The following is a 27,573-nucleotide window of genomic DNA, read 5'->3' as shown; positions in this document are numbered from 1 at the left end:
ACGGCTTTCCGAGCTGGCACTGGTGACCAACTAGTGACCCTAAACTAGGCCTGGCGAGCCGCCGCGGCCAGTGGGGCTCTACGGGAGGGCTCCACACGGGATTAACTACGAAGTCAAGTCTCTTCATGCAACAAAGTTTTACCTCTCTCTCCGCTGACGCGCTACATGACATTCGTATAGGGCTTTCTTTTTTCCGAAACAGTTTCAAGCAGTGGCGTCGTTCTGTGGTGGAACACCTGCTTGGCACCCAGGAAGTCTTGGGTTCGATTGCCCACTCAAACCCAAGTTCTTTTTATTATTTATTTATTTGCGTCTATCTCAAATTTTCGCTCACGGACAACGCTGATTTTAGATGGGAAGTATCTCTTGCTCGGGGGTATGTCACGCGGCATAGTAGTCCGCACTCACACTACGCATGCGCAACTCTCCTCCTTCCCTCTCTCCAACAGCTGCGCGTTACTCTCTCCACTTCTCTACCAGCACCTGCCTGTGCTTCTCCTGCATTCCCGCTTCTGCTCTCACGGCGCATACGCTACTCTCCTCCTCTAGTCTCCTCTCATTCAAGTGGTAGAGCGCTGCGCGCGTTCAGTCCAGCGCTTGTTCGGTTGGCTCCTCATGAAAGTCGGGCTCGCCATGCCGAAATTCTCTCCTGCGCAGCGCCGCGATGAGGGCCAGCTCATGCGCGTCCCCTCCCCCTCGCTCTCCTCTCCTACGCTGCCTCTCTCTCGCGCGCCTGTCGACCGCGTTCCCCGCACGCCCTGAGAGAAATAACGGCCAGGCTAGAAGGAAGACACGACGCGCGTAGTGTTCCTCTTCGCGTTCCACGACGCGAGGTCGGCAGCATGCCCAGCGACCGCCAATGGAACGCGATCGTGCAAGTGCTCTGGCTTCGCATCGCCTCATGGTCCCCTTTAGCGGGAGATGGTGTAATTTTTTCTCGCACACAAGTAACGGCGCCGACACCGCAATTTCTGCGAAACGAGCTCTTTAACGCTATCGCGTAAAACAAGATGCGAAATTATTGTCCCAGCACTCGTTTACGGCATTCATACCTGACAGCGCCTCTTGCGGAGTTCAAGCTGCGGCAGAACGAGGATAAACAGTCTCAGCACAGTGCGTTCAGAAAACACAGAAGTGAATGTTTTTGTTCTCTTTTATTGACTTAATTATCTAAGCTTGTAGATCAGTTCCGTCGTAACATTTGAGAAGAAAAACAAATACACACCACTTAGAACAACAATACACCTCACACCGCGTAACGAGACGTACTCACAGATATACACGCACGCACAATAAAAAAAAAAACACCACTGCAGGCAACGCTTGCAGATCCGTCGTGAAGGAAGGGATCACAAAGGGCGTTCATTCGCACATTTCCTTGGTAAAAAAACAACAACATTAATGTTACAAGACAGTCAAAAGCCCGTCATCGTCCTGAAATACTCAATTGAAACAAACAATAAAAAAAGTTAGTAAATACTTCGATGCAGACGATGTTTGGCCCTTCACTCCCACATGACCACGCGGAATAAACACTTTCGAGGTGAACATGGGCTTAAGTAACATATCGCATATCTGGAAGAACAGAGGCCTGACTCAAGTTCCAGGGCCTTGTAAACATCACAACAAAATTTTGAAGCAAATGTGCGCCACAAAAGGTTGCGCAGACCACATCAAAATTTTGTTGTGACGCATGAATGGCTAAAATCAAGCAAGTAGAGTTACAATCTTCCTTTTATTTGTTTTTTTTTTTCGTTATTCAGCTGCTCACATTCTTTGGATCAAATACTATAAACGCAAGAAGAAAAAAAAAACTGAAAAAAATATCCCAATTGAGCAGCGCACTGAATTGAATCGCTAAATGTTACGCGCTCTTCGTATTCTAAGCGTTAAGTTGCGGGCCCGCCAAAGCAACCATAATTGCGAACCCGATCTAAACCGGGATAGGTCGAGTTGAAAAAACATCACATAATGCTGTGCCAGAAGACTGTTGCGAGGCATCGCGACGATGGCTCGTACACAGAATAAGTGACCAATCGCCAATAGCACATTCTTCAAAGGGTATCGTCTTCATTACGTCAGTGGAAAAAAAAAAAAAAAGACTACGCGGCAGTGCATGGGCTCAGCCAGGCTTGAACAGCAGTGGTAGCTTCTGTTGGCATTAAGTAGGCCATTAATCAAATTCAGCTAACTGCGCACAGCTATTTGAGGTAGCCCGACGGACGCTGACAAATGCTGTTTTCGTATTCGGCTGCAACCGAATCAGAACTTATTACGCTCAATGAAGGAGTTAAAACAGCAAACTTTTTTTCTTCACTTGCGCTAAAATCCTGCGACAGTTTAACAAACGAATATTACACATTCATTACGGTGCCGTGTGAAACGTTTCTTCTATGCCATTTCGCCGTATATATATACACCTTGCAGGCGTAATTTTTTAGGCGTAATTCATGGCTTTTTATGGTTTAATGCCAATAAACTACGAATTTAGCAGCCTTAATAATGTATCCGGTATAAGCTACGTGAGCATTGGTAGCAAGGCTATAAATGTCATTACACCTCACATCTTTAATAGGCAGTATTCGATCACAACAAGTTCGACATGTTCGAGATTCGCTTGAGTATTTTTCTCTCTGGAGGCTGTCTGGAGTTAAGCAATATGCAAGCAGGTGAGTATTAAAGTCAATGTACCTTCCCGACTCAAACCATGATGAGACGCCAAGCACCATCAAAGCCTCATCGAAACTAAAATGACTCGTCCGATGAACAAAACACTCTTCGAAGTTCACGCCACGACGTCAAAAATGTCCCTCATTTCATATACGGTGAAAAACAAAACGTCGTAACCTGTTGTCCAGAAGCTTAAAAATGCGTACATACACTTGACTAGCGACTTCGAGCGGAGCGTCGGTCTCACCTAGCGAGGGCGCAGCACGATGAAATCTTCGTATATTCGGTCATGCATTCGCGTTGCTCCAAGCAAGTGTGCTTGAATGCGTGAAGCCTGCATAACTCTATTATACATCCCTTAATTCAGTTTTTTCCTCCTACCGCCGATTAATGTACAATGACAGTTGTCGAGTTGATGAACTTTAATGACCTTCTAACGTACTCGTCCTGTCTTCCAGTCTTTTCGTGGACGAAGGAACGTCCGCTCTACTTTCATAATACAATGGTGCGACATAGGGCGAGTTCCACGCACCGAGCATGCTGGGAAATTTCGCCTTCATTTCTGCGCTCAAACCAGCGACAGAACTTAAAATTTCGGGGAAACAAATCGTGATAGCGAATGAGCAACGCGAATCAATACTGCGCCCTCTTGAGAATGCCAGTAGGCGAGACGCTTTAAATTAATAAAAATTAACACATTGCGTTTGAAAATGCACAGCGTCACGCAAACCAATTATCTCGGCACTTCATTCACACGCGAGGAAGCGTCAAATAAGTCAGCTCCTCGACACGGGTAGTGTCACGCTAATAGAAAGGTTACACCTATAGTTATTACACATACAAAAATGAAAATTCTTGGCCGCACTTCGCTTACACGTGTCAGGGTGCCGACGTCAAGAACGGCATAATGAGTACTTCTTGCAAAGAGAATGAACTGCCAGTTTTGATATGGTGAATCTGCAGCCACTCGGCGGGCAGTATTTCTGCAATGCCCCGTAGGTAACACAAAATATTCGCGTTGCCCATAGTGTGCATGGTTTAACGCGATGTAAAGTATGAATCTTTAAGAACCCACGCGGCGCCAATCTCACATTAAACCTGAACTGTCCAGAGAAAGAAACATGCATGCGCAGGAATCTTAGCAAGGCTAGGCGATTTCTACCCGTGATGAGAAAGCAGTACTTGACAGGGGCACACCACGTTTGCGTTACCTACGGCGCATGGCGTAAGCTCGATTTCCAGATGCGTCGAGAATCCTGGCGACAAGTGACACCGAGAAGATGCACCGACAGATAATCACACACATGAAAACGTAACCAGCGACACAGAAAATAGATGGCGCTCGACGCACATGGAGTAGTGAACCACACCAGAATTGCGCACCACTAACGTTCACACTCAGTCCACTTGAAAACAGTCACAGCTTACACCAAAAGGGCAGCAACGTCATTGATATGCAGATTTACCTCACTGGCAAACGTCTGGAGAACACAACACATTTTTCTATTCAGCAGGCCATCGAACAAAGTCACGGGAGACAATGGTTCCACTATGAGCATGAAACAAAATGTCATTAATGACTCGCATCGCATCCCTTCCACTTTTTACAATAAATATTTGTGCACACATAGATGTCCTCTTCAAGATCAACAAGGAGATTCCCACGCGCGCACACACACAGACACAGCAGTTTCGTGGTCCATTAGACGAGACACTCGCTGCTCCACTCTTTCCCTGCTTATGGCGGTCACCTAATGCGTGCGAGATTCCACATCGGCGTGCACTTCCAGAACGTTCGCCAGAAAACGCTGGAGTCAAGAGCACTTTTCACAAACGCAGCCGAGTCCCCACATTGAGCGCCGTACCCGAAACGCAAGGTAATTTAGTGGACACCCTTGCGACAGCCACCAGAACTGTGAGCAGCAGTTCTGATCACGTAGAAATAATATGTGCGTCTCTAGTTAAAAGTGTTCGACTCCTTCACGCACGAACGCATCCGTACTGTTGTGCGACGTTTGTGGGGACCAGACGCCACGGGCCCTGTCTTCTAGCGCCAGAGTGGCCGAAGACTCCGTCCTGTCTTCTTCCATGAGCGAGCTCGAAGACCTCTCGGAGTCCGAGGGGCTCTTGATGCCAGAGTAGGCAACCTGCTGGCAAGAGTCTCCGATGATTGGCAGATGGCGCGCCCTAGGAGACGAGGCCAAGGCCGCCGTCAGAGATCCCAGGATGGTCCGGTCCGGTGCCGGGGCCACCATGCTGTTGTTGAGCATAGCTGGCCGGCCAAGAGACCGGTAGCTGCCGCCCTGCTTGCAACGCCCCACCTGGTGCGGTTGCGTGCGCCAGCCGTCACACGACTGCGAATGGTGCTGGTCTTCGTCGATGGTCTCGTATACGTGGTCGTTGCGCGAATAAGGGTCCGGTGGCTTCCAAGAGGCGTCATCACTGCTCCGCGGGTTGTTTGGCGGCCACTGAGTGTAAGGCAGGCAGTCGGGCGGGGGCTGCGCTGCCTGCGGAGGCCAGGCGTTGCAGATCCAGCTACGAAGCGGGTGCTCTTCACACGGGTAATTGCTCGTCACCGTGGCTATAGATGGGAGACCTGTGCGAAGAAAGTGTTCTAAGGTAACATGCGAGAGCCACTTCCGTGCAGCGTTCACCACAGCACCCGAAACGCAGTCATAGACATTGCGAGCCACTAGTTCAGCAAGAACGCCAGCACATTGAAATGAATTGAAAAGAATAGCGCGTATCTCGGAATAAAGGCCACTGGAAGTTACAAATTTTTTTGCTTATTGTTGGCGTTAAGCTGTTTCAATTACAACTATATGTCAACAAATGCACGTTTCAATCGAAGCTGTAAGTCAGGGAGATACCATTAAATAACTCCGAGAGAATTGCCCTGTATGCACGCGAGGACAGTGTAGACAGAAAAGCGGTCGGAATAGGTTAGGGTGTGATGTGCACCATAGGAAACCTAGCATATGTGGCATGAGCCAAAGAGCACTTAGTATGCGCACCTACGCCGCACCATAGCTAGATGAAGATGCCGTTCTATTGAAGTTTGCTAAACAAAACTGAGAGTCCGAATTTGCCGTCAAACCAAATTTAGTACCGCTTACCCGAGGTAAGGACGAATTGGAACCACGTATCTGGACAGGCGTGTTGCAAAACCTGGCGCTCATGTTTCGCGGGTGATCTACTTTTGGCCAACCTGGCAGCAACAGATTACAATTATGCGAGCGCAGCGCTATGCTCTAATGACAGAAGTGAGCAGCGACAGGCTAAGCCTTGAGCTGTCTGCGCATGCTCGTGGGTCAAGACGCGAGCTCTCACCTTGTGTGGCACGGTTCCTTGTGTCTTGTGTGACCTCGGACGACTCGTGCTCCTTCAGAGAGCTCCATGATTGCGGGGTAGACTATGCAAAGAGAGGGGAGAAAGAAAAGCGCAAAAAAAGTCACGTTAGAATCCCCATTTCTGATATAAACTAGCTGCAAAAGAACGAACATTTGGCAGTCAAAAACACCTGAAATCTTGGATGCCTTCACCGTCTACACTCTAAGACCTGTAACTCATGCAGTAAGAGCTAAAGAGCATCGCTACTCCTGCGGATCTCATTCTACTCTCTCTACAGACGAGGAAGAGTGAAAGGTACTGTTCATGCCTCCTGGCAAAAGAAGAGTAAAGTGCCTGTTCCACTCCTGCATCCCATGAGAGAGTTAAGAGGTTCTTTTAGCCTTTCAACCATATAACAGCTTGTCTCAAAGCTTCTTTTAGTCTTCCGCCTCCCCGAATTGGAGAAGCTGTAAAGTTCGTCGAGTCATATCTCCGGCTGTCACTCAATCGATGAAGTGACGGCGAAACATGCTTCGTCAACCTGTCGCGACGAAAACAGCTGACATGCACATAATTATAAGTGCACGCGATTATGTTCACAGGTACATTCTCAGTAAAGTACTGGATATAAACATCCTAGATGCGGCACGCCGCAACGTACAAAACAAAATCTTGTTTACAGAAAATCCTGTTTGCAGCCAGAAAAGAAAAAGAATTAGGGGCGGCTTTCTTAAGGCGGCAACTCTAAACGGGACGGCTGTACATGCGTCCCCGAGCGGCGGAACCTTACGACGAATGCGCGTACGAGGAAAGAAGCCTTACGACGCATGCGCGAAGGAGGGGAAAAAATCTTGGAAAGCGCTTGAGCTTGGCTTTCAAAAGTAGAACGCGCTGGCGTAATCGGACCGTGTTCGTATCGCCTTCCCACTCGCTAGCTTCGCCTCGCTTCTCGGTTGAGACCTAAACCGTGCCGCAAGAAAAGCCAAGGTGCGGACGCTCTCCGGCTCCACTATCCATGCATGCGGCGCGACGAAACACGGCCACACGGCGGTGCGATGCCGTTTAAACTGTATGTCAGCAAACCTCCGAAACGTGCGTACCACCAACACTAAATCGTGCATATAAATACCTCGCCGATAGTATGCTAGAGGATGTATGCGTGGTGGCCGAGCGGCTAAACGCATCGCGCCACGCAGCGAGGGGTCGCAGGTTCGAATCTCCGGTTGATATCACAGTGGAAGTTCTTCGGAGTATCTTTGCTCGTTTCGGCCTGCCTCACACAGTCGTGTCCGATGATGGACCCCAATTTACCAGTGCGGTGACAGTGACGTCGTTTCGGGATAACCATGTCTGTGACATAACAACTGCCCCTTATTATCCGTAGTCCAACAGGAATGCAGAGCGGGCGTTGTGCACTATTAAGGAAGCACAAAAGAGGCATAAAACGGAGTCGCTGCGGTGTCGACTAGCTAAATTCTTGCTTCGTTAGAAGATAAAGCCGGTGCTGCCTGTGTAAGCAGACACCGAGTTCCCCGTGCATGCCATCTCTTTGGATTTATTCTTACACACTGGCATTGCGAAGTCCATGTGTCGTGCATTGCGATTAATTTTTCAACACTACTTTCATATTATTTTACTGTTGTAAATGAGTGCTCAGGGTGCGCTGTGTATGTTGTTTTACAGCGAAAGCAGTTATTAGACCACAACGGCAGTGGGGTAGTTGTCCGCTGCCGCCGCCGGTGTCCGCAACCACTATCGCGCGAAATAAGCAAAATGAAATAAGTAAAAAACATCTACGATCGCATGGGATATCATGGATCGCATGGAATGCTCGACTGCATCTGCGTGGCAGTCGAGCATTCTACCACAGAGCCACGCCGGTGCTTCAAACTCCTTTGCAAAAGGACCCTACACAGGAGTCATGTCGGGCAAGGAATCGCGTTAAGATATGTAATATAGCGTCGTAGAAGAGTAAAATAAAAACCAGGCGTCACACAACGCTGACTGCGCAAAGAGCGTGTGGTTGAAAGCTTCCCATCCACTACAAAGTGCTCAACCGAAATTCTTCATCGCCATCAGCCACATGCAGCATCAGCAAAGTGCACATAATGCCTTACAGATGTGTAGCAGCGGGTACCTCGCTTAACTAATAATAATGGCATAGTGGGCGCTTCCCTACTTCAGAAAATTATGATTTGTGGCGTAGTGGATACCTTGCATGTATACTTGTATTAGTTTCCGCAAGAGAGCTTAGAACGGGCTCTAGAAAGGCCGTTCTTCCAGCTTTCGCTGTGAATGCGCTGCGTGTTCCGCGAAGGCCTGGCGGTTTTTTCATGTGTTCACTATTGAGCAAAGGTTCTGTACAGTAGACGAAAATGTATATTTTTACGTTGACATAATAGATGTTACTGTTTTGATTCCAATAAAGTATTACAACCAACAGTTCTTGTATCATTTGAAGTTTAATAATTCGCAATGCATTGCAAAAAAAAAAGAAAAGACCTCGTGCACGCAAAATAAATTGCTGAAGCACTGACATATATAGATAATGCTTGTGTTCCACCGGAAAGGTTGAACAGACGATTCTTGCAAAGCATCGTGCAAAAGAAATAAGCGGCAGGCAGTAGACCGAAACAGATCAAAAGCGGTCGAACATGGAAGGGTTCATAATGAATAGTGAGGTCATCAATTACAGGTACACGAGGCAGTATGGATGCACATGGCACTCACTTTTTCGCCCTCTGTCTTTGTCTGCTGCACTCATGTTCGTGCTCTGTGTAATATTTGATCACAAACAAGCCAAGTTGTGTCCCGGCGTGACAATAATATCCTACCAATTATAAAGAAACCTTCTGAAGATCAGCTTTTTCACTGAGGCATACAATTTTTAACACGAAAGTGTTTTATGCCGGGGTCCACCAAGTACATCCGTCACGGATATGACGTTGATAAAATGGACGCCAACGGGTGAGAAAGAAAAAAACCAAGAAAAAGATACCCCGCTGGGAATCGAACCCACGACGTTGCGGCCGCGACGGCAAGCGCCCGACGCTCTACCGACTAAGCCAACTCGGGAGATGGTAGGCACGGCGCGAACGCGCCTTATATCTTTCACACATTCTCTTTCGCGGCGGGCGGAGCGGGGCGGTGCCGCCGTCTGTGAGAGGTGGAAAGAAGTAATGCTTCACGATCGACACTTACTAGCGCTTACTCCGAGATTGCACGTGATATCGGAGGTCATGGTTAAAGCGTCTCGATACCAGAGAGGTAGACTGGCCGCGCTGGCGTCGCCGAGGCACCCTTGACGCAGTTACGTTCTTTGCCTTTGGATTCGTGTTAGCGTGCGTCGGCTCATCGGAGTAGTGCAGCTTCCACGTGCACGAACGGGATTTCTCTGCCGCCGACTGCTTCAAATGCGAGAGCACCGACTAACAAAACTGCTGCAATATGCGTTGCAGAAAGGACGCGATTTCGACGGGCGAATGTCGTGCCTTGGTGGAGCGAGAGCAGCGCCTGCGAGACAGAGGCCAGCGGGACGCACGCGTTTGCGGCTCAGGCTACGAACCTCTACCGCCCGCGTTGCTGAAGTGCAGTGTGTGTTATGTATGCATGAGCACAGGCGTCGGCTACCCATTACTAGAAAGCGCACACTGTGCCGTTTCTCTCCTTAATTGACGACGCTTTGAAGAAGTGCATACCGGGTACCAGTGTTGATTATGAGCTTGTTGATATCATCCTTACGCGCGATTCACGATTCGCTGTGTCCAAATATATGTTCACACCGTCAGCTACCTCAACGGTTTTATCATGATCATGGGCGCTAGTCGTCGCGATAGAGACATGCTGTCAACATGGGTGCATCCACGTCAAACGGTGCTATAGCTGCCAAACACGAATAGACATTGTACAAGCTCTCATATATCATAAGCACTACTTCTGTGAAGACACGTTTCACTTTCGTGTTATACCGATTCCTATGACGGAGGGATCAGCCATGTTTTTAATAGGTACTGCACAATCTCTTCAGGGGAAGTGCCACTACGCACGGATGTTCGCAAAAGAGAAGCGCAACCGCATTATCTTTTCTATTTTTAGGGAGACATTTCACTCGCGAATTAGTGGGCATTGCGCATAACCTAGGTGCACGCATTCGACATTAAGCTTAACAACGGCGTGATTACTGAAGAGTAAAGGTTGTTTAGTTAAAGGGTAGCTAGTCTCCTTGTATAAAAGCAATTAAATACTGACTATGGCTAACATAGAGCCACTGTATACCGCACCACGGCGCGCGTAAGTGCCGACTGCGGAAATGTACGTTCGTATAACTTCTCAGAAGGAGCCGCTGCCCCTGCGTACAAGAGCTCGTGATACGTGAGTTTCGCTATTTGAGAGAGAGACACAACATTTATTAATTTTAAAAAAAAGTTGTTCACTGCAGGCGGGGCCCTTCTTCCAAGGCTCCACTGGCTATTAGAGCCCTGCACGGGCTCGGGCCTGCCCGCAAACCGGGCCGGGAAGGGCTTGGTTCTTGCTCAGTTCCCAAGATTGTTCCGCATACGTTGCGCATACATATACGTCCCACATGTTCTACCTCGAAAAAAAAAAAAGCTGTTTTTATGTGGGGCAAGCTATTTGGAGAAGTTCTGTGACGGACGAGTACTGAACTTCTTCGGCTCTTCTTGCTTTGGCTTCTTGTCATATTTGTGTGTAATGCACTGATGTCCATTTTCTAATTATCCCCAGAGATTAATATTGCTGAAAATAGTCCACGAAACGCTGTTAGTGCCAAAAATTCATTTTTTGGCACCGTAATTCTAATTAATGTTGTGTCTAGAAAAGATTACGATCTATCCTTGTTTATATCAAAACATCACGACAGGTATGGACTAGAAGGGCCAACAAAGAAACCGGCCTCTGTAATGATTCTCGTAATGGGCACGGCAGAAGGCAACTCACGCAAACTGCAGAAAAACTGCAGTCGTGAAGGCAACGGCGAGGCATGTGAAATCACTAAGAACCGTGTGCCGTTAAGGAGTGGGCTGAAGCGCCGCAGTAATAATAAAACAGAGGAAAGACGAGGATGCTTCCGTTTTTCTCTCCCAACAGCTCCCGGAGGCAAGGAGCACCTGAGACGCTGCTGCTCCACTAATGGGAATGCGAAAACCGGAAGCCCAGCTGCCCGCTTCCAGAAACGCGCCTAATGAATGAGACGCGCTTCAGTTGTATTGCCCAGGCAGCGAAACGCAGGCGCAATCTCTCAAAGTGGAGCCACATCCAAGCACCGTAGCGCACGCCTAAACGAAACTTTCGTATTAACACTATTCTTCCCTCTGGTTGCCAACACTTTCCTGCACAAAAGAGAAAACGCATTTTCCTCGTCTACAAAACAGCAGTGCAAAAGTTTACAGTTAAGAACACGCCCTCGGTCGCGCCTACACTATCCCAGCGATTCGACCTTTCGTTCTCACAACCGGTTCTTCGGTGCCACAATTTCCATCCCGAGCTATGCAAGCTCTCAAAATTGCGACCGCAACGGTGTCGCACAGTCATCAGACAAGCTGATGTACATCAGCTGTACATCAGCTTGTACAGCTGATGTACATCAAAAATGCAGTCAGCAACCACAGTCGCCCTTGCATTGCTAAGGGGTACAAAATGCCAGGCTTGTGCGCGAACACTAAGCGCTGCACGTAATTTTTTAAGAACGAAAAACCACATTGTACATACAAATAATATTAAAAATACTAGGGATCTGCGAATATCGGATTAGAATAATTCGGTATCCGATTCGATTCACGAGGCACTTTTGCGATTCGAAATATTAGAACACCGCTAAGCTTCTTACACATATGGAAATCAGCACAAAGCGTGGATGTGCCTACAACTTTCGGGTGTGACAGGTCATATACGTTGAGCCAGCGACGCCACGATATCGGAAAATTTGGACCCCGTAAGTAGAGGTCGGGTAGCCAACGAGCGTTTTGCTCTCTTCTATAGGCCCCTGCTTGAACTGCACGCCAGCACGGTGGCCGAAAGAGAGCCGCGCTGCATTTTGGAATAGCAGCTCCGGCGTCAGATGCCGCGTGTTTTATTTCAGCGCGCAGCCGCGCTAAAGTGGGCCGCAGATACCTAGGCCAGACTATAGGCACGGGCCGCACGGCTTACGCTTTTTCTCAGACTACAATCACGTACAACTCGGAGCAACTTTTATGGGGACGTGCCTTCGAGATTCTTTGTTACAGCCTGTTGACGAATGACTCGATTGTGCGTTTCAAGGACATTCAGGGCTACTTATGCAACGAGCACGGCTCAGCCGCCGAATGGCCCCGAGTGACAAGCCGATACAGACTGCCGCATCGGCCGAAGTTATACAGTGAAACCTCGGTGTACGATCCCGGCTCATACGAATTTCGGGGTTTCGAATTTCGAAATATTCATACGAATATTTCTTTGGCCCCGGCCAAGGCCCATTGGCCTTCAATGTAATGGAGTACGGTTGTTTCGAACAGATTTGCACCCCGCGACGTTTCATACGAACGTAAGCTACCGCGCAGGTAGGAAGAGGTGCTGTCCGCGCTGTCGCGGAAGACACGCCAATCAGGTGGGGGCGCAGAAACGCAAGCGCGGGCATGCGCGTCGCGCCGCCAATTGGTCAAAATCACGGTGTGAAACAAATCTTTTCTCACACAGTGATCAGAATAAACATTCAGGGACGCGTCGTAGCCTCCAAGATTGTGTGCGCCAATCTTGGAGGCCCTAATGAACCTCCGTGTGCCTTGGCGTTTAGATTACACGCCATGTCCTCCATGCAAACAATGTCCTCGTGCATCAGACACCCTATGAAAGGTGGACGAGGATCGAAAGAAAACAAGGACGGTCTTCGCGAAGGAGCTAGGCCTCACAAGGGCAACATGCACGACTGTTGGGGACGCAATTTGGCGGGCACGGCCGTAAATCTCTCGAAAAACATCACCAACACCACCGCGATAATAAAATAATAACGTAGGACCGCTGTTGGGAAATTTTCTGGCCTACATCAACCGCATCAAAGCGCTCCTTAAGTCACTTTCGCCTCAGTACTCTAGTGTCATGCAGAAAAGCATACCAAGGTTTGGAAGGGGCCACTAGCTGTCGAGGGTCACAGATGCATTGCAGATCGGGCGAGTTGGTCCTCCACGAACGCACCTGGTTCAATAATTACACACGCGCGCACGGGCCGTATATTTACGAGTGTAGGTATAATTTTTGACGTCTAAAAACTTCACTGGCGATCATTCGGAGCTGTTCGTGACTTTTCTGCGACCGTGAAAGAAAATAAATGGAAATGTACGCCAGCTTTAGTCGAGAGTTCGACGAAAGTTCGTCTCTTGACTTTTGTCGTACGCCAGCTTTCTTTTGTCGCATGATGATTTTTCATACTTTCTGGTGATGCGAACTTCGGATAATACGAATATTTTTGGTGATCCCGCGAGATTCGTATCACCGAGGTATTACTGTACTTCCCGTCAGGCTGGACTGTTTCGTCCCGATTACAAAGTACGCGCAGTGTACGCGACTCATGTATATGTCGCAAGCCTAATCCGGACAAAGCCCCTGTTTCTCGCCTGCCGCGGGCTCTCATCTGAGCCAGAATGCGCTCCAACCACGCACGGCCACCTGGATCGGGGCGCGCGGCGGTGTTGCTCCGGCCGTCCCATTCGGCGCGCGCCCCTTTGAAAAAATGTAATTGAGGTAGTTCAGCCGCGCGCCGCAACGCGGCGCTCTTCTCCTACCCCCTTGCGGATGATGCCGCGCTCGCCGCGCCGTAGACAGCCGCAGATGTGTTTGCAAAAATGCACACTGGACATTGTGCACGTGGTGACTGGAATCAAGGTACACTGTTATGTATTGTTAATCGGGCTTTACACAGTGTGTGTTGTTCTCTGTAGCATATTACCGTCGAGATAGAGCCAAGCAGCGTGCTTAGGCGACTTCGTATGGCGCGGCGCGTTCATATATCCCATGACCACGGCCGCTACATAAGTGCCATATGACACATGTATTGTGCCGAGTACGTGATTTGCCGTGCTTCTCATTCTTTATTTTGGCGCTCGTTTCTCCCACGGCCGCCTGGACCGGAGCGCGCCATGCTTCTTTCTAAAGGAAATACATTTCGTCGTCGTCTGCACTGCATAGCTATCTTCTGCGGTCGTTGCTGGAAAACTAAATTGCGGTGATGATAATGCTGTAGACGTTTTCACCTTGCCGATGGTAGGCAACATTTTGGTGGGCACGTCTTTTTGCATTGTGAAGTTCCCACGATACGACAGTGAGGTGAATGAGACGTTCTTATTTAAGCGCAGGCCGCATGTAGGCGAATTTGAACGCGAAAGCGATGAGCGCGCGCTTGTCGCCTGCGAATTAGCTAAGGGTCGGTCGCGCAATGGCCACTTTCGTTTTGGTATCGCTTGTCGTTTTAGCGCGACAGCATGGAAGAACCCGTTTCGCAGTAATTCCGGTGTCGGCGGCGGTGTGTGTGTGTACGTTCGTGTGCGTCTGTGTATGCGCGCAGATATCGCTGTCGCATTTAACTCTTAAAGGCGAAGCTTAAGGGTCCCCCAATTTCCACCTCCATTATTGCGTGCATGCGGTTTGCCCTTTAAGATTCGAACTAATCTACCGGTTCGTTGGCTGAGCGGCTGCTGATAAGGCTTTCTGCGTCTAGCATATATGTTTTCATATGCATTTTCACATTGTCATACCACGTTGATTTCAGGCAAGTAATTTGTTTTTTAGTCTGCGTTGGGATTCCGTGTGTAATTTACCGTGTTTTTCAGAAACGTGCCGTACTGCTGCGTGCCTTACTGTAAGTCAACACCAAGGAATATTACGTTGCCTCGACGCCAAAGTGGCATTCCTTCCAGCAGGTAAAGCTCGCGCACTCAAGGCCGCAGCATCCCAAGGGAAATACGCCAACCTCCTTTAAGCAGCGGAACCAACCTTCGGATCGTTTCCGCTATTCTGGAAGCACTCAGAAAAAAAAGGAGTTTTTAATAAATCTCGTGCTTTCCTTCGCATGTATACTTCTTACTGATATGCTGCACTTAAGAACACCAAAACAATTTTCTTAAAAGTGACTCACGGGTGTTTTCGCTTTGGTCACCATCATCACGACAAGGACTGGCGCACACACACAAAAAATAAAGAATATAGCGATAGCCGCCATCCATCCTTTTATGTGCTTTTTGTGAACGTGGTGGAAGTGCTATGCTAACCCACGGTTACTCTACAGCGATATCTTCAAGGCGCCGCTATGCGCCGCAAACCTTCCCGCATAGAGCGCAAAGGAATGGAGGGGTAGTAGGCGCGCGCCGCGGTGCGGCGAAAGGAGTGGTCACGCCCCTTTCTGCAATTACGCCTCCTCCGTCCGAATGGGACGGCCGGAGCAACACCGCCGCGCGCCCCGATCCAGGTGGCCGTGAACCACGCTGCCTATTGGCCTCGAGGCCCACCACTGGAAACGCCGGCGCCACCGTCGGCGTGACGTGCTTGGCAGGATCACGTGGTCTCAGCGGCCGCGTCGGCTGCTTGTGGCGCACTGCCGCGTGATTTGAAAACGAGTTTCAAGTCCCACATGCGCTGCGGTCTGTTCAAATTCGGAAGTTTTCTCTCATTTTCTACTCAATTGAAACCATTGTAATAGAGTGGCTGCCTCCGAAGGCGACAAACATGGGGCTCTCCCGCTCAGTGCCGCAGTGCCGCGCTTAGGCAAAGGAGCTCAATGTCAGCCTGCACTGGTAACCGCGGGACAAGAAACAGCGTGAAGCATGGGTTGTAAAGCTAAGAACCGGCAAGTAGCCATCAGCTACGAGTCTTGTGTGCAACAAGCACTTCCGCGACGAAGACTTTTGTTACTGCGTCGGGCCTGCGATGTTCGGTGAGTAGCAGACAGCGCACACTGAGACGATGGCTCGCGCGCGCCTTCCGCCGGCAAATGATGCTTATCTGCCACAGGATGGTAAAAGCGCTACCTTTTACCACGTTCGATGCCATCTCAGAACCCTCCAATGCGACCTCTTGATCGTCGGCCCCGTGCTCAGCGTCCACAAAATCGGCTGCAGATGCTCAAGTCATTGTTTAGATACGTTAAATTAAAAAAAAAAACGCACAGGGTCCCTTATGCATTCAGTACAGATGACTAGAAGGCGAAAGCCATCTTCTTCTTGTTAGTCGATGTACTGATCCTCCCGCGCCCCCCTCCAAAAGCGTTCTGCGCCTAACGCGGTTTTACACGGCCTCCGTGACCGATCACGGAGGCAATGCAAAGCGACCATGACGTGTGGATACGTCATCACGTGACGTCACATGTGACGTCATAATGACGCTACTATTTTGGCGATCTGTGACGTCATGATGACGTCATATGGTGACACCATCACGTGACGATTATTTTTTGCATCACTCGTGTTGACGCCGCTGACGGGCAACCTTCCCATTTGATGAGACATGCATTGCTTCATAAGCTACATAAATTTTGCATTGCCTCCGTGATCGGCCCACCGGCCAACCCCATGTATTTTCTTGGAGCCTCATTTATTTACGTGGGAAAGATGCCACCCTGTTGGCGTTAGACACGACACTGCTGCCAAAATTGCTGGGGTACTGGCAAAAGAATTACTATCCTGTTTTGCGGCTGCTGGTTGCTGCAATAACTTCTATTTTGTTCACCGCTATTTCAAGTTCATGTGGGTCCTAGTTCACAGCCGACGTTTGCAGAACAAGTCCGGCAAACGTTACTGTATTTTCTTTCTCTTCCTAGGCGTCACATGCTACTACATGCTCGGTCTCGTAGACTGGCTCTTCTTCCACCAGCAATCTCGAAGTGGTGAAGCTTTGGTCTATGAATTTGTTGATGACAGAGAGCAGCAAGTTCACTGGAATGCAAACGGAACGATAATTAAGGAGCATTAAAAAAAAGGCGTCGCATTTGCTCACGTTTTGTGTGAGCACCAAACGAAACGAATGCGCTGAATAAAGAAACAGAAGCAGCGGCGTTTGCCCGCTGAGAAGACCGATCAATACGCAGTGCGAGACAACTTGTCAAATGACATTGAAACGTACCAGAAGTTAGAACGAAAAAGAAAAAAAAAACACTGAATCGTCGGGACGGCAGATCACAAAGTTGCCATGCTCACCGAAGCCGCAGTTGTAAGGAAATTGCTTTTGAACAGCTCTGATAGCGTCCGCGCAACAGTAGTTGTTTGTTTACTCACAAATTCTCATATTTTGCGGCCTAAAGTTCACAGCGCGGTGCCAAAACGCGCTCGTAGCAAAAGCGACACCATCAGTACGAACATACATGCAGACGCTCATACATGCAGAGGCACCGTCAGTCGTCGCGAACCCGTGCGATCGCTTGCTTGAGGCTTCTTTCTGTTATGCTCCCTTTGGTTATACAGGCAGTCTACTCTAACGAGATATGAGTGACTACCTTTCACGCAAGAAGCCGGTTCAGGGGTCTCCTACGCGGTGACAGCGTGAAGCGGGTGCTCGGTTTTCTGCAAGGAGACAGCGACTGTAGACTATCTTGTGCTTTCAGTTCATCGAAAATGATTATTTTGACATTAAAGAACACAGTTCATTTCGAAAGTACTTGCAGAAATGCCCTGGAGGGCTTACGCGAGGTGTTTTTGTAGAGCGCCGACAGCAAAACCTATGGGGAGCGCGCCGGCGGTATCCTGCCTAGCACGCAATCGAGGCGCGTCCGATAGAGGGCGACTCCGTAACTCCTCGAGGCCAATATTCTTACCGCCATTGCAACTTAGCGACTTCTGCCGAAGGAAGGCGTCCCGTAAAGGAGAACTGGCACAAAAATTTTACATCTTGTTTTTTCTGTTGCAATAAGTAGCTAACGACCCCCGCATCCCGGCTGGAAACCTCGTTTGCGCCAGCGCCCGACAGTCAATTATTTGGAACGGTTTCATATCGCCCAGTCGCATCATACGAGTGATGCAAAAAATCACCACGTGATGACGTCAGAGATTGCCAAAATTTGCGACGTCATTATGACGTCACATGATGTGCACACTGCTACTACACTTACAAAAACACGTCGATCCACCTCGTAACGCTTGGCTCAAAGCCATAAGATACAGCATAGAAGTACTCGCTGACTGCTTCGCATGAAACTGATTCCCACAACGCCTGGGATCTGCCGAACTTTCTTATGTTTTGATGTCTTTATTCCCTTCATTTCTCTCTATTTTATTGCAATAGCAATTGTATGGACACTCTCGGCTGGTTTTTGTCGTCGGCGTCGCCGTCATGTCCCTATATATATATATATATATATATATATATATATATATATATATATATATATATATATATATATATATATATATATATATATTGTAGCGAAGCCTTTATTGAGTAATGGGTTGCGCTCTCTATAGCCTTCTAGCGGGTCGTCACCTTTGGCTCTTCGTGCTCGCGCTCTTGAGTCCGTGTTTGTGCCTTGACTGTCGCCATTGCATATCGTCGCCGACTACCGTCCAATAAACGCCTCAACAAATTGGTGGAGGTGCTGGGTAGATGGAGCTGGGCGAGACGACGGTGACATAGGCGGCGGTGAATCGTAATACGGGCGGCTTGACTGGCTGGGGATGGCTGAGGCTACACGAGGCGACTGCACGCGATTGCAATAGCGGGCGACATGACCGGCGCAACCACACGCGAAGCAGATCGGGCGGTTGGGCGGTTGTCAGAAGTGCGCCATCGGTTCGCCGGGGTAGGTCCCATCCATGGAGCAGGACGCGGTGGACGAGGCGTCTGCTGATACGACTGCATGATGGGCTGCATCGGTGGCCTAGGTATGGCGTCGGCAAACGCAGCCGGCCCACTCGCTTCGAAGGCTTGAGGTCTGGCGACGGCTTCGGCGTAAGTAAGTGGGGCAGCCACAGGAATCGCTTGGGGTGGTCTTGCTACAACCTGCGCGTAACTGAGCGGCGCAGGTGCCGGAGGGGGCTGGTGGTATTCCGGCATGACCTCCGCGATTTCCTGCTGAATAGCGCGGCGTAAGGGAGCCAGCAGCGTGGTCGACGGCTGTTCAACATGCTGCTGCTGAGGGAAGGCCAGTAGGGAGAACTGGCGGGCAATTTCCTCGCGCACGAATGACTTGATCTCGGCGAGCAAGGCGGACTGATCAGAAATGGCCGACAAGCCTGCGAGATCGGCGTCGCGTGATGGAGGTCGACGGGTCAGCAGTCGCTGCCGGCGCAGCTCCTCGTAGCTTTGGCAGAGCGTAATCACCTCGGCCACAGTACGAGGGTTCTTGGCGAGCAGCATAGTGAAGGCATCGTCGTCGATGCCTTTCAGAACGTGGCGGATCTTGTCATACTCAGGCATGGCCGCGTCAGCCTTCTTGCACAAGTCCAGGACTTCTTCAATGTAGCTCGTAAAGGACTCACCGGTCCGCTGAGCTCGTTCACGTAAACGTTGTTCGGCTTGCAGTTTACGAACGGCAGGGCGGCCAAACACATCGATGATGGCGGTCTTGAAAGCAGACCACGTGGGGAACTCGGTGGTGAGGTTGTTGCGGAAGGAGACGTTTGCTGAGCAGCGTCTTGAGGCATGGTAGTTGGTAGGGTACGGGATCTCAGCTCCAGGGGCATCGAATAGGAGCACAGCACTCTCCACCAATTTGTTGTCGCCATTGCATATCGTCGCCGACTACCGTCCAATAAACGCCTCAACAATATATATATATATAGGCCACAAAGAAAAATAATTGCGAAATTCTTTCCGACGCGCGGAATCGAACGGACGACCTCTCACTCCGCAGCGCGCGGCGTTAGACGGCTAGGCCACGAAGAGTACAGTCTTTGAGCATGCTAACGGCGAGCTATTTATATACATCATTTACTTCAGCGTGCTTTCTTGCTCACCAGCGAGATGGCGCGAAGTGCGCGAGGGGGCGCGCTTTAAAGGTCATCGCCCCGCTCGTAGCGTTGCGCGCGCGCATCCGTGCACTTCGCCCTACAGGGCGTGGTCGCCTGCGTGCGTGCTTATGTCGTGGTGGAGGAGGGGGGGGGGGGGGGAGTTGTATGTCTTGTGCTTTCACCGCGATGTCCGCGTTGAAGTTACAGAGCGTACGAAGGTCACTTAGTTCGCTGCAGCGGCCACGTTTGCGAAACGAGCACGCTGTTCAAACAGAAAAAGATAGTTCGCGCACGTCCTGTTTGTGTGCTTTTCGCGCGTCCTTTGCGCTTGAGCGAAGCGCTGGAAATTTCGAGCTGCTTTTCGTTCTTCGTGTTACATTCCAATTTGTTGCTATCGCATTCATTGCTTCGCTGTTACGACGAAACTGTGACTTTTTATCTCTTCCTCTTTCTTGCTATCGCTTTCTTTCTTTCTTTCTTTCTTTCTTTCTTTCTTCTTTCTTCTTTCTTTCTTTCTTTCTTTCTTTCTTTCTCTCTCTCACACGTATTCGTTTTCGTTTGACACTCGCACCTGCTGTACGCAGTATCTGGGGCTTGCCCAATTCCTGTGGCGCATACCCACTTGAGGATTTTTCTGGTGACACCGCACAAACTACGGCGAACTACAACAGGCTCACTGTTAAAATTGATTTTAAATGTGTTCTTGGCTACATTAGCCGTCGGTATTTTGTAGACGATGCGTGAGTGTCCACACAAATCTATACCAGAAGTTATCTTGCCTTCAAAATGTTGTGTCAGTACTCGTTTAAATTCAGAACTATAAGTTCGCCCGATGGGCGTATCCCTCTGCTGGCGCTGTGCTTCCATTCGGAGCTATATTTCGCCACTGCAGTCGATGTGGTTGTGTTTTAACATTGAAACCGCAAATGGGTTTGTGTTTTAACATTGATACGCAAATGGCAGGGGGCAGAGTGGAGTCTACCGTTACTCAGCTGGACATGTGCCGTCGTTTTTTAAAATGCAGGACATGCAGGTTTTTGACGATAATGGCGGCCGGAGCTGCCAGTGCCTGCTGTTTGACATCACACAACAGGTAGCATGCTACTGGTCAAAAGCCGACATAAGTCAAGTGCGGCTTTGGGATCAAATGCGCTTCTTGCCACGGGAGGTCGCCACGTGACGACGCAAAGCTCCATAGTCGGCTAACGTTGCGCTACACTCGCGCAGAAAAGGGACAGCGGGAAAGAGCGATCTCGTTCCATCAGGCGCGCTCGAGGTCACTTCGCGATCTTACGTAACTACTTTCCCCCGTGCCATCCCTCCGTGCTTAGTTTCCGGAGCGCTCGTCGGGACGAGAGAATAGAGAAAGGGCTTAAAGCGCGCTAGCTCTTGACAGATCCGAGAAATTCTTGCGGAAATCGGTTCCTGAGGCAATAAACTCCGATACTGATTTCACTCGATGGTTACTTGGAAAAGCAGTTCTTGAACACTTTAAAAATCATTGTGACGTCAATTATTATTATATTAAGTCGTAGTTAATATTTCTTAACGCGCAAATGGGATCAAAATGAACGATACTGGATTGACTTAACATTACTGCCACTTCGAGAGCCTCTACTTCGTGTTACACGTGCAAACGTAATCGCATTTCGGGGAATCAAAAGCTAAGCGTGTCGAATGCGCTGAACTGCTCGCTGTTCCTGGTATCACCTCATGCCTATTTGTGATTACCGAATCACTGCTCTTGGCGAGATGCAGTCAGACACTCCGAAAGCGGACGCATCGGGTGTCGGTGAGCGTGCCGCGCTCTTGATGGTACCTGACAACTTTCGTCTGCACGCGATCGCAAGTAAACAGTCACGCTCTCTCGGAAAAATCCATCGATCGAGGTTCCTCAGGGCAGTTTCTATGACTCGACCTGTGGCGAGTTCACCACTCCAGCTCGGTACTGACACAATATACATCTGTAGCCTCTAATACACAGGACCGTAAAAATTGTGCGGCACGCGGTGCGCCAAGTTAGATTTGGCTTATTCATTTCGGAGAAAGAAAGTTAAAATTCTGGCAATTCAAGCAATTAACCACTTTTTTTTTTCAGCAAGCAATATTTTTTCTCTCATAAACCTGTGAATGTCCACAAATAAAATATTTACGGGTCAGCACTTAAAACGATGTCCAGTAAACATCACTTACACCGAAATCTCGAAAGCGAAACCCAGTATTTTTATACACAGCCTGAAAAACACTACATATATACTGGTTCCACCCTAGCGATTCGGTAGGCATGTGTCTACGCTCTCAAGTGCCAAAAAATAGACGCTACCAATCAACAGTGCAGATAATTCAACGGCGATTCTCTCAACCTGACTGCGTTCGGACAATCCCAAAAGATAAAAATAAGTTCAGTTGAGTTTCAAAGTATGTTTATGCTGGTAACAAAAAACTTCATTGCATTGTAACGCCACCAACTTTTTTCGAAAAACATTCACTAGCGGAAGGCTGTTCGCGAAACGACTGCATCGTATTTAAAAGAAACTGGTCTTCTCGAGAATAGCCAGAATAGGACAATGGCCTCACACCGGCTTGGATAGGTGCGCCATACTTTATCAGGAGAACTTTGGAAGAACTCCATCTCTACACAATAGTGCGCTTATGCACAGGCACGTGCAGCATTCCCAACACAATAGGGTTGCTCGCTCAGCTTCCGGCTTGAAATACAATACGCATTCTTCCTCGTGCTATACAAGAGTGTAGAGTTTTGAAAGGTAGTTTGTTTAATTGAATACAGTTTCGACAGTCAGTCTCACATTGAAGGAGGCATGCGCAAGCAAATTCTGAAGACGCAACTATTGGCTTTGAAAATAGGAGCTCAGGGATAATAAACCCCGCGTCGTTACTTCTTGCTACGCAGTGCGAAAAGAGAGAAAAAAGAAAAGACGGAAGAGAACAAGGTCTTGCACGAAGAAAGCGAGTGTTCGCGACTCGACTTTTATAACACCCTCGCGCATTCGAGTGCTTCTGAATCTTTGCCAAATCGTAGCGCAGGCCCAGCATGCGATGTCTCCCCTGTGGCTGCGGCTTGTATGGGTTCCCAATTTCGTAAGACAGAAGAGGAGAAAAAGGCGGAGCGAAGAACTTATGCGACGAACTTGTTAATGCAATGGAGTGAACTGTTTTCGGCGCAGTTGAGGCACGGTGGCCCGTCTCGTCTTTTATGTCGCTTTACTCCGAGCAGGCACCGGATGTCCTGAGAGCCATTTTCACGGCGCGCGAGAAAAGCCATTCAGCGAGAGAGCAGGCGCTCCATATTTTACGGACGACCGCCGGGGCGTCGTGTGCAATGCCGCGATTGGACCCCAGAGACAGGCAGGGGGGTGAGAGCCGTAAGCAAGGCCGTTCATTGGCGCGACCGGCAGCGCCCTCTATAGCGCGTCGCCAACCGTGTTATAGCCGACAGGCCATTTCAAACGTACGTACAATCTGGCGCAGCCGGTCGCCGCATTTTGGCGCCGAGGAAGACGAGTTCTTCCGCCTTTGTTCCTTCCGTTTGCTTGCCCGCTTGGCTTGCGGACGCGAATAAGCTTCCCTTCCGGACAAGAGGAAGCGCGCCCTTCCTCGTCTTAATTGCTGCCAGGCGCCGACGCAGCCACTTCTGTCGCCCAACGCCAGCGAGTCAGCCTCGAGAAGCGTTACATCGAAGCAAGAAATAAACAAAGCCCACTATTAGAACCTCTTCAAGGAGGGCAGGGAAGCTGCGCCGTCACCCCGGTTTCACTTTTTTTCTAAGTTCTTTAATACCCTACAAAATGGGTTTGCATTTGCGGGATTTCTTCTGAGGAACTGTTTGTTCTAAACCGCCTAATGTCAGCTAAACTCGCAAGAAGTTAACAAAATATACGAAGATGCCACCGATGATGATTGAACCACCGATGACCCGTGGATGTTAATCAACAAACTTTTTAATTACTGCATCGACGGCACAAATAAAGATAGGAAAGTAGTAAATGTGTTCTAGAGCGTCCAAATTAGCTGATTTTCAATGCCTTATGTTCCGCGTAATTCTTTTTGCCCGTTATAAAGAAAGCGCGCGAAATCAGACATGCCGAGACACCAGCAGTATCATACGTGACATGGAAGAAGAGACGGATAAGAGGCACATTATGGGCAAGAAAAGCCCCGACGTTTTTCTCTCGTTGTTGCCAAGCAACTACTAATTCCAACCGTTGTTACATCCGTCAAACATCACACCTGATAGACTGACTGTGTGCTCTGCAGAATTTTTAAGTATTAGCTATGTTTCTTTTTTATCACTTTTAGTCAAAAATTACAACGTTTATCTTTATTAATGAGAACTAACAGACTGTTAGTTCTCATTAATATTGTGTCTAACAAAGAAAACGAGTCCTTAAGAATCATCTTCTTTCCAACGTTTATCTTTAGTCTCATAAGTATTTACCTCAAGATCCTGCCGCCCGGTTCTTGGCCCATCCCCCTTTGTGGGTAAGCGCCACTAGAAAGAGGTCATCATCATCAACGGAGGGTGAAAGGAGAGAGTGAGTGACCAACAGACTAGACGTTGCGCGGACTCCCCAAACCGGAAGTGGAGGGTCACGTGACGGTGAGTCACCGGGCCCAAGGAACCGCTTGGCCCGCCGTCTGATTCTGCCGTGATCGCTCGACTGACCCCAGTTGACCTCAGCGGCGCACGTAGCAAAGGAGCGGCATGTACGCCCAGTTTTAATTGCCGTGGCTGCTTGAAATAAATGCCCCTTTACAGCAGCTTGAAGTGAATGTGGTAAGAACACGGCGATTGCACGTTGACAATGCAGTAAGTCATTTTGGAATTAAAAAGGGGGCGAACACGATACTCGCGCTAGAAGCGGGAACAGAAGGAGTTGCTATGACCGATCGGAAGCTTCACAAGAAAGGAGAGAAAAGGCCACAGCTTCGTCGCAAGGACGATGCAATGAATCCAATAGCAACAGATTGGATTATTATGCGCTAGCAGCCAACTCCTTCACCATCCGATATGGCGTCAATACGCTGGCGTAAGAGAAAGCGGCCGCTGTAGTGAAGCCTTCGTGCTGTCAATCGCTTCAACGCAAACGAAGGGTAGCACGCACAGAGGTCTGGCGTCACTTGAGAGGGAGCGCAACCGCGCCCGGCCGATCACAGCACGCAGCTGCTGCCGGAGCGACGTCGCAACTCCCTCTGCATGGATTTCAGCTGGTCCGTATAAGTAATTATTCGCTTTAGCGCAATACCGGGCTATCCGCAGCTCTAGACGTGAGAGGCCGGATGGGTGGGGCCATCTGGCGGCGCTGAGATGAACCTGCAAAGCCCAGTATTGTTACTGTTGAAACCTAGTGTATTCTAGTCCGCTGCTGGTGTAAATTCTCGCAGCGACGTTATTCCGAAAGCATCGCCCTATAAAACTTTCGTAGTCGAGGACACTAGGCCAAAACAAAGAAATTTATCCAGAGCGTCCCAAGATGTCAGTATCATTGTGAAGTTTACCCGACTTCGTAATATCAATAAAACTATCATACGACTGCTTCATTCAAGCAATACACATACACAGGAAAACGTCGGACAGTCGACGCAGGCCGTAACACGACCGACGGTTGTCCTCATACTAATGCGTTTTTACATTTCATTCATCCCTTTTTCCCTTTTTCGTTCTCCAGCGCAAATCACACAATTGAGCGACGAACCAAGCAAGAGAGAAAGTGGCGGCGGGAAAAGACCGGAAGTCGAGAACGACACGGTCGTAATCGGCTGCCCAATAACGAGCAGCGGCCGGGAAGCGAGAAGGTTACGTCTTCTTCGGCTGTCATGCAAAGTGTTCGTTCCCTAGGCATCGCTTTCGCAGTACGTCGTCAGGATGCGTGTACGTCGTTCCGAGCGGCGATTGTGCTTGTGGGCTCACCGCCCGGATGAATGACAGCAATGCGGTTTCATTCATCAAGAGAAGGCGATGATCGAGCGCGAAAGAGGTAAATTATCTCACCTTCGTTTTATGAGCGTTACACAGCAAACTGGGGCTGGATGCCGAAGCCCATCAGACGTAGTTCAGCCATTCTCTTTGTGGCTCAAAGCCGGATGTACGAAAAATCACGTGACCACCCGCTCGCCTTTTGTGGTCGAGCTGCGCTTCACTTCACTCATTGCGCAAAACATCATGAGCCATTCCATTCTATGACGGTTGATGACCAGTGAAGCTGTGTAGCACACGGATTTATTATTTTATTCGTTCATTCATTTATCCATGCATGTTATTTATTAATTACGCATTTATTTGCGTATTTATTTTTAATTAATTAGTTTATTTATTTACCTTTTCCGTTTTTATGAATTGATTCTTTATTCATTCATATATTTACTTTTTTTATTTTCAGTGGACCGGAAGTAAGTAGAGGGGTTTGCCCAATTTCCGTGGCACGTCCCGGTTCCCGATGATGCTAGTTTTTTGTGTACATACACTCTAAGAAAAAATCGAGCATTTGGGGAGTATTTCTGCCACACAACGATAATCGTCATCCGGCTTGCCCGCGTTTCCTTTCTTGAAAACCCGGCTCTCGTCACTTTCTATCAAGAATGTCATGTTACGCTGATAACGCGCGCGCCATTCGTGACCGGGAAGTGCCGGGACCGCGGTGATAACGCGAGGAAAGTACACAAGGCAGATGGCGATTATTGTTGTGTGGCAGAAATACTCCCCAAATGCTGGATTTTTTCTTAGAGTGTAGCACAGCCCAATTTTTCTGTCCACCCGGACTTTCCTGTTCACTGCGTCTTTACGGTGTTCGGGTAATTGTCATGCACTTTTAGCACGTCATAGCCACACCGGATGGATTTTGGCCTTCGAGTCGTTTTAGCCGATGGCATGAGGGACCCTGTGAGCTTTTTTTTTTTTTTGTTTTTGTTTTTCTTGCGGTTCCGTATATTTGGGATTGGTGAAGAATAATGACGGCGAGCAGGGTCGTCGTCATAAAACCTGACAGCACACTTCTCGTGAGCACGTTTTCTGACTATCACCCCGAAAAATTGACACTTATGTCCCAAACACTCGCCCCAAAAATTAGGAAGGTCAGATTCTTCACCATCGGCTACAACAATAACTCGCGAGGAAGATGTAGACGGTCTATGGGGCTGAAGTCACAAGTTTCCCCTTTCAAAATCGGTATTAATTCTGGCATCAATGTGCACATTGCAGTGAAGTTGCAGCGAGCGTCGCGAAAAATAAGATTAAAAGAAACATATTCCGTATAACCTCAAGCATACACAGCGCGTGTGAAGGCAGTACACTTACGCATGTCATTCGCTCGGATTTTCTGAGCACTTAATAAGCAGGACATTATCCATGACTACCATAAAGCCATTGAACCAAGATAAAGCCGTTATCACATAAAATAAACAGTTCTAGCTGGCGTCTTCAGAAAGCCACCTAGAGCAAAAACACTCTATCAGGCAGAAATTGCAACAAAAAAGCACGAAACACACAAAGCAACGTACAAGCAAGAAGGGTTGGATGAAAAAATAGGGAGTGGTACAGGGAAAAGTTAGAGGAGAGGATACTGCAGATTGCGGGCCGCTAAAATGGCTTATACATATTATATACACTTCAGCGAAATCCTGCAAGCGTTCACGCGGA

At 48.9% G+C, this 27,573-nt stretch overlaps 1 protein-coding gene across 1 annotated transcript in view; it reads right to left on the bottom strand.

Moving 5' to 3' along the window:
• Window positions 1-1,141: 1,141 nt before the first annotated feature.
• LOC119405928 (adhesion G protein-coupled receptor L1) overlaps window positions 1,142-27,573 on the bottom strand; it is a 215,663-nt gene continuing 189,231 nt past the window's right edge. The window contains exons 20-21 of the mRNA XM_049419326.1: window positions 6,001-6,082; window positions 1,142-5,266 (exon numbers count right to left, since the gene is read on the bottom strand). Coding sequence (XP_049275283.1) covers window positions 4,632-5,266; window positions 6,001-6,082 — 717 coding nt within the window. The 3' untranslated portion in view covers window positions 1,142-4,631. The remainder of the gene's footprint in view (window positions 5,267-6,000; window positions 6,083-27,573) is intronic.

This window comes from Rhipicephalus sanguineus, chromosome 9 (assembly GCF_013339695.2).
Source record: "Rhipicephalus sanguineus isolate Rsan-2018 chromosome 9, BIME_Rsan_1.4, whole genome shotgun sequence".
Taxonomy (NCBI): Eukaryota; Metazoa; Arthropoda; class Arachnida; order Ixodida; family Ixodidae; genus Rhipicephalus; species Rhipicephalus sanguineus.
The sequence above is the reverse complement of the archived record's forward strand: the minus strand, read 5'-3'. Positions and strand labels throughout refer to the sequence as shown.